Here is a 14,637-nt window from a genome sequence, read left to right as displayed (position 1 = left end):
AACAAACCTTTGATGAATCTTCACCAGCACCGCAAACTTCAGGATTTTGTTCTTAATATGAAAAAAAACCCCTACATCTATTGCAGAACACTGGTGTTTGGTTTATCTTTCCTTGGATAATAAAAGGCAAGAGGTTTGCTGTTAAGAGAGCGACTGAATTCTCTGGGTTTGACTCTTAAGGCCGTGAGTGAGCTTTTCACACATCTCGTAGCAATCGGCACACTGGGTGCCTTGCTATGGTACAGTGCTTTAATACTGAGAGGTTTTCTTTCCTTTTCACTACAGCAGATTTGTTGTGCAGTTGAAATAGATTGTGCAGCTCAAGTGTGAGCTGGAGCATCCTTTGGAAAAAAAAGAAGTATTTGAGGTACCCTTTGTAGAGGAGAAAGTATTGGAAGTGTTTCTGACTGAAATAAATCTAGAAGAGACAGGATTTTATATTGCAGTGAGTGTTGTTATCTTCCATTGTATTTAATATTTTTCTGGAGATATGGTAAATGCTGTCTGGACTATTAATAAATAGGTTTCTTTAGAACCATTTTTATCTGATTGAATGTCTGTGATTTCTTAAGATGGAAGCTTATATATAATCTCTTTAAATGGGTTTGTAAACAAATGTGTTTTAATTAGTACAGAATCATCTTTGGTAGCTTATAAAAAGTCTTGTAGAGCTGTAAATATGTAATTCCTGACACTTCAGTAAATGTGTTAGCTTAAAGAGGAGCAAGGCAAGTATGCTTCAGTACCAGCTTCTACTAAACAGAGTTGGGTATATAATTACATAATTACCTACATTACATGTGTGGCCATGATATCCAGGACTATACAAAATAATACAAACACATTGAATTTTCAGTATCATTAAAACAGTTTGCAGGAAAATTCCGTCATTGCTGTAGAGTGTGACTGTGCACAGAATAAAAAGAGCTGCAGCCCTGAAGAGATGCTGCTTTGTTGTGTCAAGCTCCAGTAAGAAAGGGTTGAAGCTGGAGTCAGAAGGCAGACAGGGTTCCTCACCCTGATTTTACCTTGGTGGCAGGTGAACCTGAAGTCACAATGTGGAAATTTCTACTGCTGCATTTCTGCATTTCTTAAGAACTTTGAGATAATGATAACTTTATGGGTAATGATTTTGTCTGTGTTCATCCTGACCAGTGCATGTTACAAAGGATCCTGAGCTTCTCTTTGCTGATTCTGTCTAAAACTTGAGTGCTCCCTGCATGCAGGTATTTGCATTTCATAAATAAATCTGTGAAGAGTCTTCCTGTAAAAACATGAGTGTCTTACAATTAGTTCACTTCTGTATTTTATGCTGGATTTCGTGTCTGGTTTTCTCATTTCTTTAAGGAGAAAACACAACCATTAATTCACTGCCAGTGTCTCTGACCCAGAGTTGTGGGCTCAGGCCAGACTACTTTGGTTCACAATGTACCTGGAGAACATTTGATTCCAGAAGTGAATTTTTGGTGCAGAGATTCTTCTCTGACTTTATCCTGTGTACGCTATTAAGCCAGATTACATAGTCATTATGCAACAATGAAAAATTTAGTAACTGCTCTATATTTAAACCTTTGTGTATTAACTTCATTGCACAGCACCAGGATGGGTTTGAATGTGGAAAAAAAATGTGAAACATGAGAAAAGGAATCAGAAATGCTTCAGTAACTCTTGTCTAGCTTGTAGTGCCTTCTTCTAGATCAATTCCAAATATGTTTCTATTCTTTGAAGTGGGGGTTTTGTTTGTATTAAATTTGTCCTAAATTTGCCTTGTGATAGGGTCTGATTCTGTCTGGTTTCTGGACCGAAACGGTTAACGTACAGAAATGACGAATTTTTAATTTTTGCATCTATTTCAAAAGTGCCTCTTGTTCTCACTAGCATGGCTTGTAGCGATTGCATTTTCAGTGTCATTTGAGTGTTTGATCTGTAAGTGTCCTTTTCTTTTCAGAACATCACCAAACAAGTATATTTAGCAGTTGATTCGAGAGTATGTCAACCTCCCATACACAGAGCTAGTTTAGTAGACTAAATTTGGGACATCTGAAACACAGACACATGTTCAGCCACACAAGTGTTTTTAGCATTAAGGCACCCTGCAGAAAGCACAGGTGTAGGGCCTTCTTGTGAGGCCAGAATTATTCCATGCCCATACGTGCTCAGGTGGTGCACTGCGGCGAGAGGTACCTTGGGCTGTGGATGTTGAAGCAACAACACCATGTCTAATGCAACCAGCTTCTGCTGGAGCCAGCAGGAAGGGAAATTCAGAGCAGGCAGTGTGGGAATACAGACATTGAGTGACTTTTTGTCCATTTCCTAGCATTCCAGATCCTTGCTGCCCATCAGCTGGAGATGCTGCAGGTCTAAGATGCCTCCCAGTATGGCCAGGACAGCTCCATGTCTTGACTGGGCAATCTGCTAGTAGGAGGGAGGGGGTGTGGACCAAAGGGAACTGTTCTGGTACTTCTCACGGGATGACAAACTGCTAATAGAGCTGCTTTTTCCTTTCTACAACCAGCTTTGGGTCAGCACAGAATGGGTACACGTGAGAGAGTCATTCTTCTAATTTCAGGAGGCTGTGGAGTGAGACCTGGAGGATGTGCAAGGTGAACACTTGTCATGAATTTTACTTTAGTGAGTTTTATACTCTTGCCCACAAATGTTCAGAAACAGATGAGCATAGCCCTTCTGACACTTTCAGCAAGTGACCTCTGGCAGTCAGGAGCATGATGCCAACAGTGGGAACTGTTGTTTATGTCTTTAGATGCAGCTTTAAGGAAGTGCCCACCCTATGCTACCTATCATAAACATGTCAGCTGTCAGAAGCTTGTCTGCATGGGGTGCCCAGCTGTGGTGGCAGGATGGACAGACACACATTTCACATCAACTTGACTCTGTCACCCTGTATCATGAGTGTCTGTGACCGTTTAATGTCCCCACAGCCTGGCTGAGCCATGCCATGCTGAGGACTGAGGAGCTTGCTTGGGCTGTGCACTTTGCCTTTCCAGCTGGCTTTGTGCAGCTCAGTGGCTTACAAATAAAGTCTGCAGATTTATACTTGAATGGTTTAGGAAATGCACCTTTGCTGCTGTCAGAAAACTGTGCAACTGCTGCTTGAACAACTGTCTGCTGTCTGACTGGCTGCAGGCCATTTCTGTTTGCAGTGCTGGGCCTGAAAAAGCCTTGGAGAGTCCCTGTGGAAAGGCTACAGTGGATCAGGTCACTTCACAAACATGCCAGCACTGTATCAATCAGAGTGGCGCAGGTTCAAGTTGCACAGTTGTGTGTGTTTTGCTGTTACACAAATGGGAATCTTGTGAGTCAAATGCTGCAGCATTACAGGCAATCTGATTTACATGTTCATAGACATGAATGTATGTCTGTGAATGTTTATGGCTCCGTCTGGGTAAATCTTTAAAAACCTCCAGGGACTGCCTTCTACAGCCTTTCAGGGCAACATATTCTAGTTGTGCACTGCTGCCCTAATAAAAAAATTTGTTTCCCAATATCCATCCTGAACCTCACAATTCACAGCCATTGCCTCTTGTATTATTTGGCCCTACAGTATTTTGTTCCCATTGCAACTGCCTGTCAAGTAGTTGTAGGAATTTCTTGGAGTTGTTGCAGTTTCCTTGGAATGAAGATTATCCAGGGTGAACAATAGACTTTTTTGTTTCTTTTTTTTTTCTCTGTATCTTGGTATTCCATTTCTTGGTGCATTAAAATGGATTTGCATCTGGGATTTCATACATGTGGCAAAGCTTCTTGACCATTATTTAATAGACTCCTTTAACACAATTTTGGAATTGGTTGGGGGCAGCCTTTTTTTGAGAAGTGGTGAACGTGCCTTTCCACAGCTGAACGCTGGAGCAAAGTGGAGTCTCCAAGGACTAGAGTCAGTGAGTGGTCTTCAAATTCACTTCCAGTGGATGTCCTCCTTCTACAGGGAAATTCTTAACAACACTGTTTTGGTGCTTTGTCCCTCCAGTGGGACAATCTGTGGGCTTATTAAGCATTAGAGGAGCTGTAATGCAGACTGATAGGACCATGTTGTGAGCTTTCCTGTGGAGAAACGCTGAAGTGTTGAACATCTGAAACCCCTTTATCAGCTGGCACAAAGGACAGTGTGGTAAATCAGAGATAGGGCACCTGTGCACCTCTCCATATGTGGAGAGGTGCTATATCCAAAATGGAGAGCTGCAGGCTTGAGGATTCGGATTTTGGATGGCATTTTTTTAGATCCCTACCTTCCCTGATGGATTCAGTACCAGTGACGAGGGGGATATTTTTGTGCATCCGCATGAGGTGAGAACAGTGCCCACTTCTGCAGGCACTGCTGTCCTGGCCTGACACCACACTTGGTGTGGGCGAAGGTGTAGCAGTTGGGGTCCGAAGCTGTAGCACAGTGTAATTACCCACCTTCAACTACACTTCATACACAGAGACTGTTACCCCGTTGCTCTTGAGATCAGGCTGCTTTTTCTGCTTATTTTTTTTTTGGTGGAATTTAAGGTGTGAGCTGCAAAACACAAAGCAGCTCTGGCTGTGATTACCTCTGTGAGTGCCTTTCCCTCCTCCGGTGGTCACAGGCAGCCGAGGAAAAGCAAAAGCTGTCAGGTCCCTGCAGAAAAAGAGAGAAATTAGTGCTGGCAGAGTCTGTACGAGACAACTTATCTGCTGTGAAGTTTGAGTCCCTTGTTCCTGCTGGTGTGATCTGTTAACATAACATGCCTGAAATGTTTTCTTACATTCTTATTACAGTTTTTTCTAAGATGTGCAAAATGAAAGACGTGGGGATATTTACTCCAGCACCACAGGAATTGTGGTGGGCTGGTTTTCTTTTTGTACGTTCACAATCTATGCCATCGATTCTAATACATGAGTTAGTCACATAAGCATGCCTGCATTTATGTAAAGATCTGCGTAAAGCTTATGCTTTAAAATCTTTAACAGATTTATAGATGCTGAGTAATTAGATGAAAGGAAAAGTCCCTTAAAAAAGAAAAAAAGGTGAAGTTAGAGCAGATCTTTTAGCAAGTATGTTTATTACATTTACTGCTATCAGTTGTTAGTGCTGAGAATGCCTAAAGCATTTTTGTTAATATTTAGTTCTTTTTAACTCTTCTCATTGGTCAGTTAAAATAGTCTTCTTAACTTAGTGTTTTTCATGGCCCTTCTGTGAAGTCCTGCTTTACTGGGTTGGCAGATAACCTAAAAGAATTAGTGATTTAAAAAGGCATACAGCCATGCCCCTGAATCCTGGCAATATTTCTGTTGACTCCCCAGTCGATGGTAAGGATGTGCACTAAAGCCTTACTTTCTCCCTGTGGAAAGCAGACTTTCCTCAAATAGCAATAGTGGCAGATAAGTTGAGTACGTAGTCTGGTTTCATTAACGTTTTCCAGGATTAATACGAAGTAGATCTTAGATCAACAATTCTGTATATTCCTTATCAGACTTTTAATTACTCCAAGTATATAGATCATTCCATTTCAATGCATTTAACTCTTTATTTACCACCTCGATACTATTCTTGTTCTGTTCCTTTCCATATCCTCCTTTATCTTCAGTCCTCACTTTCTTGTCAGCTGTCTAAATACAGTTGCATCCAAGTTTTGCTGAGTGACGCAGACGATTGCGTGTGTGTTTAGAGGCCACTTACAATACAAAAAGATTATTCAAATTTAGTCCCTGAAACAAGTTTTTGTATTTAAAATGCAAACCCGGCCAGGCAGCTGTTAGAGATTACAGGCACAGAAGTAAAAATTTACCTGATTAGGATTTTCTGTATAAATTCCAGATATAATTCGGGTATTTCGCTGTTTTAAAGATCAATATCCCAGTTTAAGGTAGCAGCCTCAGGGATCTGATGGGGCTGTTTTTATGAATACTTAGCCCAGCCTTTGTTGATGTTGTTTAAATGAAAGGATTTAGATGGGTAAGTTTAGAGCCTTGTATTTAAAAACAAACCCCAGGCCTAAACAAAAAGTCTGTCATTAGTTTTCTCCTGTGAATCACATTTTCAGCAATATTCCTTTTTCCCTAAGTGGCTTGAAGAAAGAATTGACAGTTTTATAGAAATGCTGTTTTCTTTCTTGCCTAATACATTGCGGATTTTTAGGCAGCTAGAACTAGATGTGTGAGTGTGTAGTCATCGCTGTTCTGTATTTAAATTTGATTTTATTTTGCTTTGGGTTTTTTCCCCATTAATTTTCAGGTTGTTTTCACATTGCAGTAATCATTCCAATTACACATGTGTAATTTGTCATTTGGTGCATATTAAATCCTCTTCAGCTGCATTTCAAACACTGATGCTGGGTTGTGATTCTGAACTGACTGTTCAAAAGTTCATTCTCGACCAGAAGCATTGAGTTCCCTGCAATGTTTGTTTCCTTCATGCAGCATTGAGCAGATTTGAAAAAGATGATTATTCATCTCACCCTTGAGATCTGCTTCAGTTATTCTTATGGCTGTGTGGGGGATGTCGGCTCCGGGTCATCGCTTTGTTCAGCCTGTAACAGGCTGGGAGAAAGGAAAATAGTAGCCATGTTGCTCATGGAAGTGCTTCAGCATCCATTTATGTCTCATTGAACCATATGGATTCCTGTTCAAGAATCGTGAATTAAGACCAGGAGAGACCTTCTTTAGGATTTAGCTGTAGAAACACACTCACACGTGGTTCTTTGGTTCGCCACTGCCTTGTTTTGGATAGTTGAAGCAACTGCTTCGTGGACTATTGTATTGCCAGCTTCTGTTTCTCAAAGAGAGATGGTTTGGAAAAGAGATATTTTTAGAAATACTACTTTGTTCATCCTCTTTTTATTGATAGATTAATGTCATTAGTACAGGAGAGATTGTTGAGGGCAGCAGTAGTGACACTTGCAAAGCAGTAACAGAGGAAGCAGGACCCAGTTGTTGAGGAATATGGCTGGAACTGTTTTCTCTTGTGTATTTATAATAAATACTGTACAGTGAGAGGAAGAACGTGTCCTTCTTGGGGGGACTGTGGGTCAGTAGAAGGGAAGAGAAGGGGCATCAGGACCTTCCTGTTACAATATTGAAAAACTACGTCTGGGAACAGCTCTGAGTTGTGCAGAGCTGCATGGGTGCCCTTGCCTTACACAGCAGGAGTGTGTCCTATGGCAGCAGGCAGGGATAGGAATGGGGAGAGGGGAACCAGGGTCTGCAGCTGCCCACAGCTCTGTCTCTGCCTGCAGAAATCACTGTGTTAAAGCAAAATCCCAGATTTAATTCCTTACCCAGCCATGGGTTGAGTGTGCAGTCTTGCCTGGAATTCTCAGATCTCTGCTCATACTCCCCCTTGGTTGAGATGGGACTGACCAGGCTGAGCAGACTGCTTTGAAACACAGGTATGAGACTCCAGTCTGAGTGTGCCAGCAGCATTATTGCATTTCAAGTGACCTTTCAGTCTGAAACTTTGCCAAAGGGAGGGGAAAGGAAGCCACTCGAGTTCTGCACAGAGATCCTGCAAACAGATGGTGTTTGCATATAGGATATGCTGTTCGGGTGCAACTCTACTACAACGCTCTCCGTTTTTAATGATTGCAGGCGGGCTAAACTCCGGCTATATTTGGAACAGCTAAAACAGCTTGTGCCTCTCGGGCCGGACAGCACCAGACACACCACTCTAAGTCTGTTGAAAAGAGCTAAGATGCATATCAAGGTAAAAACATTCACGCATGTTTTTGTTTCTTTTGAAGGAGAATCTTCCAGAATGTGTATCCATAGAGAGGAAACTAATTTTCACACAAAATCCGTATCCATATGTCCAATGTTCTGGATATATTGGCCTTTATTAGTTGCAAGGATTTCAGTCACAGTATCAAGGTTTTGCAATTTACCCGGCAGTCTCAGATATATAAAAGAGTCATTTCTGCTTAGTTACAAACTAATGTAATTATTTACACTGTAGTTTAAAAAAATAATATATATGTATCAAAGCTGCTGTTTAATATGTTTGGTTTTTAAGGACTGAGCAAGGTAACATTGTATTGCGTTGCTTTCAATGTAAAAAGCCAGATCCACTCATGATAAAAAAATAACAGAGTCAAAAGAGTTATAGCTACTAGTGAGCCTTATCCACATCCCACATCTTGCTGACCAGGTTCTGAAGCATTTTTTAAACATTTAAATGAACCCCAAAATTAAGTACAATCTCCCACTAGTTGCTGGCTCCCCTTGTTACAAGTTTAAAACAAAAAAACAGCCCAAAATCTCACCTGTGATCCAGCAGCAGTGCAGGCTCTACACTGGCAAAGGTAATACAAAGTGAATCACTCCTTAGGCCTCCTCAGGCCTCCTCTCTTCAAAGACACCTTTCACTCCCATTTTCACTGTCGTCATTTTCAGGGAACCTGGTTACGTGCAGAAATAAGACAAAGAGGTATTCAAACGTAAAAGTTAAAGAACAGGTTTCTGCTGCTGTGTCCAGGACTATAATTACTCATCTGGCATTTTTTTCAGTGTTACAGGGAAACAGGTCAAGAAAAGTGTCAGGAAGGTTGAACACTGCCAGTAATCTTAGCATATTTTCGAGAACAGCCTGCTGATGTACATCATTAAGATGCACTGCAGTTACAGAAATGTAATTCATATGAAGATTTAAAGATTAATTTAAGCAAAAGTATTTGTGTGAACAGATTTGGAGAGCTACTTCTTCAGCTCTTCTAAGCACATTTACTCCAGCTGGGAAACCCCTATTTTTACCATTTGAGATTTTGGCCTCTTGTTTATAATTCAGGCTAACATGCGTGAAAGGCACTGCATGTGGTTTTTGTCTTGGGCTGCCCCCCTATCATGGGCTTATGCATACAAATTGAAAAACTGTTTTTACAAGTGGCGAGTGTGAGAGATTAGCCCTGTAGTTACCATTTCAGCTGCTGATAAAAAAAGCTAGGAACAGCTTCTTTCCAAATCGACTGCACGCAGTACCAAGTACTCATTTTCTGAAAACTCAGACTGAAGTTTAACTTTCTTTTTAACATTTTAACTGAACCTGCCCTAACTGGGTTGGCACTTAATTGCTCCTCTTTGTCAGGTCAGCTCCCTCCCCGCTGCACTGCCAGAGCATGGCTGTGCCCAGCTCCCATTTCTAACACAGTCATTAGTTTTGAACTTTTCACACACACCCCCATGTATTGAAACTTACTCTGAGAGATTGGACAGTTTTGAGTCTCCTGGATATGAATCACTGAGTTCATTCCTAAAATAGCTCTTAAGAGTTTGGGATTGCAGCCAGGAAAATAAAGGAAGAGGAAATCTGATCAATTGGGCACATTTGGTTTGTTGTGTACATGGATGTACCAACCCCTTTTCTTATTTTAACATTGTGTATCCACCTCTGATGCATTTCTACGGAGTGTATTGCCTGGGAGGGGGCTTAACACCCGGCTGAAGAGCGTAGATCTCATTCAGCCAGGAAACTGCCCAGTTTAAGAGTGTCAGTTATTTTTTCAGAGAGAAATGCTTTTATTTCAGGCTTGCACTGGAACAGCAAAATCTCAGGGGTTTTGCTTGTGGTTTGCTGTGCACTGTCCCAGCCTGCTCTCCTCAGAAAAGCAAGCCCAGGTTCATTCAGATGGCGGGGAGACACTGTCAGCAGCTGTATTCACTCCCTGCACATCTCCTAAATCTCAGCAGTCGTGTAAACACAGCTCACAGAGAAGTCTGCTCTTTCTTATAAGTGTTTTTACTGCTATAACCTGTAATTTACTGCATCAGTTAGATAATTTTTTTAGTAATAAAAGGTGTTTTGATTTGTGTGTCCTTCATGCTTTTAATCCCATCTTACTCATTACACTTTTTGCCCTAATTATACCGTCAAAACCAGCTATCAGTGATTTGGAAGAGGGTTCAGTTGAAATATTAAAAGATGCTACTTCTGTTACTGCATTTCGACCAACTGTGCAGCATGTATTCTTTTTATTTGCAAAATTAATACCTGCTGTTATTCTATCAGAGGGGAGATTTTAGGTAGATATGTGGAAAAATCCTTTCACAGGCTGTTTGCTGAGGAATTTTGGATTAATACCACTGATTTTGTAGGAGATATCATATATGCTCTGCAGAGGTTCAAGGAAAAAAATCCAAGAATAAAGAGAATTGTTAGTAAATTCCTCCTACTATATATAATTAATGCTGCTTATTGTTAATTAAGCTTTTGAAATACTAAAATTTTCCATGGCCTGTGGTAGGAGGGAGAGCATTCAAAAGCTCAGGATGGTTCCTTTATGGTGATAGATAAGTCTCTTATTTCACCTAAAGTGGTGTTATGTTCTCACTGAAACCTGAGCTGCACTTGAGTTATCAAAGATGATGCCAGTTTTATGTGATAAAATTATTTAAATATTCCCCACAACCAACGCAACAATAATTTGGCCTTAGCCAAGGAATGTCTGCCAGTGGCAGAAGAGTCTCTGAGGGATTTTTTTCTTTTATTCTTTTTTCTCCTGCATCCATATATCTTATTGTGAGACAAATTCAGCTGTGACCTAGCCTGCCAAAACTGTACTGACCTCTGCAGAATGCTAACTAAGAAATTAAATTCTTAAATTTCATTTTAACTTAATTAAAGTGTTTATATTGCTTTTAAATTACTGTTTATGAGAAGACCTTAAGTTACTTCTGCTTTAACGTGGGTAAAAGCAGTCAGCTTACTGTGTTCCTCTCCCTTTAAGAAATTGGAAGAACAGGACCGAAAAGCTCTAAATATTAAAGAACAATTACAGCGGGAACACCGCTACCTCAAGCGCAGATTGGAGCAGCTATCCGTGCAGGGCATGGAGCGTATCCGCACTGACAGCATGGGATCAACAATATCCACTGACTCTGAACAAGGTAATTGAACCAGGGCTTCCCAAGGGGAGTCACAGGAGCAGGAAGGAAAAGGGAAGTAGGGGAACGAGGAACTGTCATTTAGAACTAAAACTGAGCTTTCAGCAAAACCCAGACAAAATTGTTCCATAATGCTATTTGAGGAATAAAAAACTACTGCGACTTTTTTACATTCTTTGGAAAATGTTCTTTTTTCTAATCAGTTTTGAAGCTATTAATACTGTGTATATTTTTAAAGCTATTTATCCTGTGTGTGTTTTTGCCAGTTTTTTAAACAATTACCATTTAATGTTTTGAATTTTTAGTGTAATTACTGGTAAGGCTGGCATAATATTTTCTCTTGGAAAAAGAAGTCTTATTGGGCTTAATTCGTGTGAATAAATTAATTCCACATCATTTATTGTGAAATTTTAAAGCATCTTCTGTGTAACGATCACCAAGGGTTCTCTGCATTTGGTTCTCATTTAAGACAGAGCTCTTGGAGCTGCCCGTCGCCATTTCTTATTTTCCCATTTGGAAGTTTTTCCATGCTGAGCACTCGCCCAGGCTGTTTCAGGGCCTTTGGGAGCTGAGTGGTCGGTCTTGGGGCAGTTACTGGGGACAGATGGTCACGCCACAGTCCTCGCCAGCCAACACCTGTATGGGTTGGAATTACCAGGAGTGGGGCTTGTGCTATTACAGCCTTTGAGGGTCGGGTTCTTGCTAGATCAGTGTCATGTGCAGGTTGGAACAGTTCTGGGACAGCATTTGGTACTGATGTCATGCAGTGTATTTATGTGGTTGAGGACAGAAGGGATTTTAATTCTCAGGTGGACAAGATGATCATTTCCTCAGGAGTTACTGTGCCAGTTCTTTTTGTTTTGATTACTGAAAATGAAGCATGATTCAGGTTCCACCTGAACGCTGATTGACACTGGCCCATAATTACTTGCTACAGCTGCTGCCTTTCTGAAAATGTGCCTTCTTATGTTTTCTTTAGAAGTAGACATTGAAGGAATGGAGTTTACTCCAGGTGAAATGGACAGTATTGGAAGTGCCAGTGATGCTGAAGACCACTACAGTTTGCAAAGCGGTTCGAGTGACGGAGGTTACACACATTCCCGCAGACTGAATGCCAGGCTCTCATAGTGCCTGAGTTACCTGTTCAACTCAGGACCATCTGACTGAAGCACTTATATATGAATATTCCAGAGGTGTCAACTGCCACTCTTCCGGGAAACCCCAACCACAGTACTCTGACATGGAGGTTTCTTACCCACGGTTCCCTGCACTGTAACCACAATATTAGATATTGTAAATCATGGGTTTGCTGCAGAGAACTGTGGTTAGGTACAGTTGTGACTTAAAGCTAGCTTGATGTAGCCATACTGCAAATTAAAGGAAATAAATTATGTCATTCCATTCAAGAAGAATTAAATTCAAACTGTTGGAAGCATGGCGTAAGGGAGTTTGACAGTTATTTTGATTTTGCAGAAACCATTTTTCGAACATGGAAGAATAAATGGAATCTACAATGTGTTAGTGATTCAGAGATACAAAAAAACCTACTTTTTGTGGTATTTTTTCATGAAAAAAAAAAACAAAACCCCAAAATATTTTGAATGCTGCATAGTGGGCTTCATAGAGCAAATTCTTTCAGCAGTTGTTGTTTGGGTAAAGCAGGCAGATAAATCTTCAAATCTCAGATGATCTTTAGAAAAGGTTGTATTTACAAGTCACTACTGTACTTCAAAACGGGGGAAAAGCCAGCTCTAATAATGACTTCATGTGGGATGATCTCAACTTTCTTTTGCTTTTTGTATTCAATATCCAACCAGCAGCAAATCATTCTATCCATGTTAATGGGAGCAGTAGAAAGCAACATGGCAGTTTTAACCTGTTATCGTGGAATGGATGACATCTGAAGCATTTCAGTGGTTTTATGGGTTGTTGTTTTCATTTCTTTCTCTGAAGAATACAGAACTCAAGTGATCCAGTTTGTGATAGTTAATCTTTCCTTGCAAGGAAATGAAATCTGTTTGCTTGTATTTTTTTCTTTTCTTCTATTTACACATGTCAATACATTTTTATGGAAGGCATGGCTTAAGATTACAGTATTCAGCTAGAAGATAATTATTTTTTTTCTTTTGCACACTATAATTGCATTTTCTATTCTTAAAAAAAAGTGCAAAAAAATTAAAATGTATGCTGTAAAACAGCAAAGTTTATTTAGTACTCATCAAGCTGTTCAGAACATATTTACCCAACTTGTAGCAATACTATGAAGATGTATTTTAATACAACTTCTGCTTAGTGAAGTCATTAGAGCTTGGCTTGCCGGGTAAGAAAAAAATGGACCAGTCTTTGCATTACCTGTTTAAAGAAGGTCTTTTAAAAAAAAATAAAGGAAGGAAAAAAAAAGGAAAAAAATTAAAAATAAAAAAAAAAAGAAAAAAGCTATAAACACTTTTAGGGAAGTGATTTTAGCAAGTGTAGTCTATATTTCCTGTAAGAGATTTTGTATTATATTTTCCTAAATGTTCTCATTTACTTGTATAGGGAGGGGAATGGTACAGACCCAGACCAGAGTCTCAGGGACTCTTCACCTTTGTCATATTGTGCCTTGGTGACCATTTATGTATGCCTCTCCTTTTCATTGTTTAAAGGACAACTAAGCTTTGTTTCAAGACCCTCTGTTCAAATGGTCAGTTGTCCACCTTCTTGCGGACGAAGCAGAGGTGTGTATTTATATCTTCACCCTCTCACAACTGATCCAGTGTGGCTTTAAGTAAAATCATAACATTAGGTTTTGGTGCGAGGGTTAATTGTCTTTGTATGAGCCCTCCCTTGGATTCTTCAGCACCCAAATCTATATTTTGTTAGCTTATAAAGTCAGGGTCTCTGTGAGACCAGCGCTCAGTGGCTGAGGAAACACAAACGTACTGTGTAAGGCTATGGGATGTCCAAGTGTGGTGCCATTTTTAGCATTTGGATACAAGACCTCATGACAGACTGACCATAATGATCAAAAACAAAGGTTCAGTTGTTCTTTCAACATCTGACATACGTGTCCTCCCTTTGGCTCTTACAACACGGGGTAGAAATATGAAATCATTTTGTGGCAGCTTACAGATCCTTGTTTGCACTCTCGCTTACTGCTTGGAACTTGCCAACAAGGAAAACATACATTTAATTTACATAACCTAATGGATGGCCACCCCTACTTTGGCTCTGGGGAGGGGCCTAAGGTTATCAACTCTGGCAGCTGAATTAAAAAACAATTAACAATTTTCTGTGATGCAGGTTTTGGTATTACGTTCTATACACCTTGCATATTACTAAAATCCTCATTGTTGGGGAAAGCACACAGCAATATACTCATTGTGTGTAGCTGACAAGCAGCAGAAATTACTAGCTCCTTTGGTGCATATGTAACTAATTTCCAAATCATGGAAAAAAAAAAAAAAGAGTTTACTTTAACACACGACTGTTAACAGGAAAAAAAAAGGCTAGTATATTGTTGCTGTTCATTTATTATATAATGAACACATTCATGGATTGTAAAGTGTTTCCTTTCATGACAAGCAGCTCTTGCACAGAACCTCCGAATGAAAAAAGATTTGAAACTTACAGAAGGAAAAACGAGACTTTAAATTGAACATTATTGTACCTTAGGTCAACCTGAAATTTTCCTTTTAAAGATGAATGTGCTAACTTAATGAGTTCTTCCACGCTGGGTATCCATGGCTTTGTAGATCTTATATTTTCAATAAAAATTACTCGAATAATCTTGAGTGGAAATAAAAA

At 40.0% G+C, this 14,637-nt stretch overlaps 1 protein-coding gene across 4 annotated transcripts in view; it reads left to right on the top strand.

Annotated features, from left to right (window-relative positions):
* Window positions 1-14,637, top strand: part of MXD4 (MAX dimerization protein 4) — a 38,703-nt gene extending 24,066 nt beyond the window's left edge. For 3 of the 4 annotated variants that reach the window (XM_017820750.1, XM_017820752.1, XM_017820749.1), the window contains exons 4-6: window positions 7,567-7,681; window positions 10,695-10,854; window positions 11,831-14,637. In XM_017820750.1, the coding sequence (XP_017676239.1) occupies window positions 7,567-7,681; window positions 10,695-10,854; window positions 11,831-11,979 (424 nt within the window). In that variant the 3' untranslated portion in view covers window positions 11,980-14,637. Of the gene's footprint in view, window positions 1-2,445; window positions 2,604-7,566; window positions 7,682-10,694; window positions 10,855-11,830 lie in introns of those variants that run through there. The other variant, XM_017820753.1, reaches the window with a different exon arrangement.

This window comes from Lepidothrix coronata, unplaced genomic scaffold, assembly GCF_001604755.1.
Source record: "Lepidothrix coronata isolate B3197 unplaced genomic scaffold, Lepidothrix_coronata-1.0 Scaffold85, whole genome shotgun sequence".
Lineage (NCBI taxonomy): Eukaryota > Metazoa > Chordata > Aves > Passeriformes > Pipridae > Lepidothrix > Lepidothrix coronata.
The sequence above is the reverse complement of the archived record's forward strand: the minus strand, read 5'-3'. Positions and strand labels throughout refer to the sequence as shown.